This window comes from Lolium perenne, chromosome 1 (assembly GCF_019359855.2).
Source record: "Lolium perenne isolate Kyuss_39 chromosome 1, Kyuss_2.0, whole genome shotgun sequence".
NCBI classification, from domain to species: Eukaryota; Viridiplantae; Streptophyta; class Magnoliopsida; order Poales; family Poaceae; genus Lolium; species Lolium perenne.
Window position 1 is genome coordinate 167,522,482 of NC_067244.2, and position 2,146 is coordinate 167,524,627.

The 2,146-nt window shown below is 50.5% G+C and overlaps 1 protein-coding gene across 1 annotated transcript; it reads left to right on the top strand.

Annotated features, from left to right (window-relative positions):
* Nucleotides 1-549: 549 nt before the first annotated feature.
* Nucleotides 550-1,763, top strand: LOC127311905 (protein LIGHT-DEPENDENT SHORT HYPOCOTYLS 6). The gene has a single exon (XM_051342387.1). The coding sequence runs from the start codon at nucleotides 759-761 to the stop codon at nucleotides 1,599-1,601; it is 843 nt and encodes a 280-aa protein (XP_051198347.1). The 5' UTR covers nucleotides 550-758; the 3' UTR covers nucleotides 1,602-1,763.
* The last annotated feature ends 383 nt before the right edge of the window (nucleotides 1,764-2,146 follow it).

Below are 2,146 nucleotides of genomic sequence, written 5' to 3' on the forward strand. Positions count from 1 at the left end.
ACTTTTCTCGGATGGTACAATAAATCCGAAAATATATGCGCAAAAAGAACAAAAGTAGCATCGAAATAAAACAAAAGCACACATACGCAACAAAAAATGGAGTCTACTGGAAGCCGAAGAATCGCGGAAATTTGCAGGACTTCCATAGAAAACCATTCAGCCAGTCCAATGAACAAGGACATGATCTTTTTCAAAGAAAGAACAAGGAGGACATGTTCTTTTTCAAAAAAGAAAAGAAGAGCCAGAAGGTGAACCCTCTGATTTGATAATAAAAAAATTACCAATAGTAGGATACAGGGTTCACGGGAGTGTACGATCTGAATTAACATAACCACGGGCTGTATGGTCAGATGCTTATTTCCAAAGATACGAATGTTAAATAAGAAACATATTTACAAACACAAAGGAACAACAAGGACGGGTACTTATGCCGAACACTAAGAACCATGATTAATTAAAGAAAATGGTCATCATCAAAATAGCTCGGCTGGAACACTCGACAGTGTGTAGTGGAGACGCTATTAACGCAACCAAAGACAAAAGCCGTAAAGGATGCCACACCACACTGCCTTGCCAACAAGTCTTCTTCTACCTCCCCACCTGAACCCATTCCATTCTCTTTCCTTCTCTCTCTCTAGCTACCTAGCTAGGTAAGGTAGCGACGCTCCTCCCCGCTCCTGCCGACAAACAAGAAAACTACGTACCAGGAGAGAGAAAGAACACTGGTAGCTGAGAGTGAGAACTGAGAAGCAACCGCTATGGAGCCAGCTCCCGGTGAGGGATCAAGCACGCCGGAGGAGGCTGGACCCTCCTCATCCTCGGCTCCCGTTGAGAAGACAGAAGAACCGAAGCAACAGGCGCAACCGCCTGAAGGAGGACGGCAACAAGCCGTAGTGCAGGAGCACCTACAGCCGCAGCCTCTGTCGCAGCAGCCGCCGGTGCCGGCGGGGCTGAGCCGGTACGAGTCGCAGAAGCGGCGCGACTGGAACACGTTCCTGAATTATCTGCGCAACCACAAGCCGCCGCTGACGCTGCCCCGGTGCAGCGGCGCGCACGTCATCGAGTTCCTCAAGTACCTCGACCAGTTCGGCAAGACCAAGGTACACGCCGACGGCTGCGCCTACTTCGGCCAGCCCAACCCGCCGGTGCCGTGCGCGTGCCCTCTTCGGCAGGCATGGGGCAGCCTCGACGCGCTCATCGGACGCCTCCGCGCCGCCTACGAGGAGTCCGGCGGCCGCCCCGAGTCCAACCCCTTCGCCGCGCGGGCCGTGCGCTTCTACCTACGCGAGGTGCGCGAGGCGCAGGCCAAGGCGCGCGGGATCCCCTACGAAAAGAAGAAGCGAAAGCGCGGGAGCACTGCCGCCCCCGCGGCACCGCCTCCCGTCGTCACCGCTGCAGAGGCGGCAGGGACGTCGGGAGGCGGCGAGGACGACGACGACGAGCCGACACAGTCTACTGAGCAACGCCAGACGACGCCGGCATCTCCTGCTACTCCGCCAACTCGAAGTAGTAGCGCGGGCGGTACCAGCACTACCGCAGCGGCGGCAGCCACCACAACAACGACGACGAGGGGGAAGGAAGCGGCAGAAGGATCAGCGTGATAAGTGTAGACCATTAATTTACCCGTTTGATTATTCCATCACATCAAAATTCTAATCCTGCACCATCATATATAATCTTTAGTTGTCTGTTATTATAATTCTGTTTGTTATGATTTGTTGAAGTATATAAGAAAGAGGAGCTCTAAGTGGTTCATAGGATCATGACAGAATGGAGAACATCAAGAAAATCCGTGCATTAACTAATTAAGAACATTATTTGTTTTCCAGAATAAGTGAAAGATAATTTTGTTTGCTTGAATAATTTGTTCTGCCAAATTAATTAAGCTTCACTGTTTGTTGATTTGAGTGCAATATATAGGGCCACAGTGATATGAATGTCAAGCCCGATGGGTCCTGCTGATTAGCAATCGACCACCATTGGCTTAGTGCCTTCCCTAATCTTCTCCATTACTATATTCCGTTTTATTATCTCCATTTTCTTGGCCCCATTCATCACCATTTCTGTCTAATGACACTCTTGAGACAGCGACGTACATTTTTACGAACAGTGGCTGCCCAGGCCCTAGTTACTATATACATTTTCG

Excerpts from the sequence above, each read along its gene's own strand:
- LOC127311905 (XM_051342387.1), top strand. The coding sequence starts at position 759 with ATGGAGCCAGCTCCCGGTGAGGGATCAAGCACGCCGGAGGAGGCTGGA.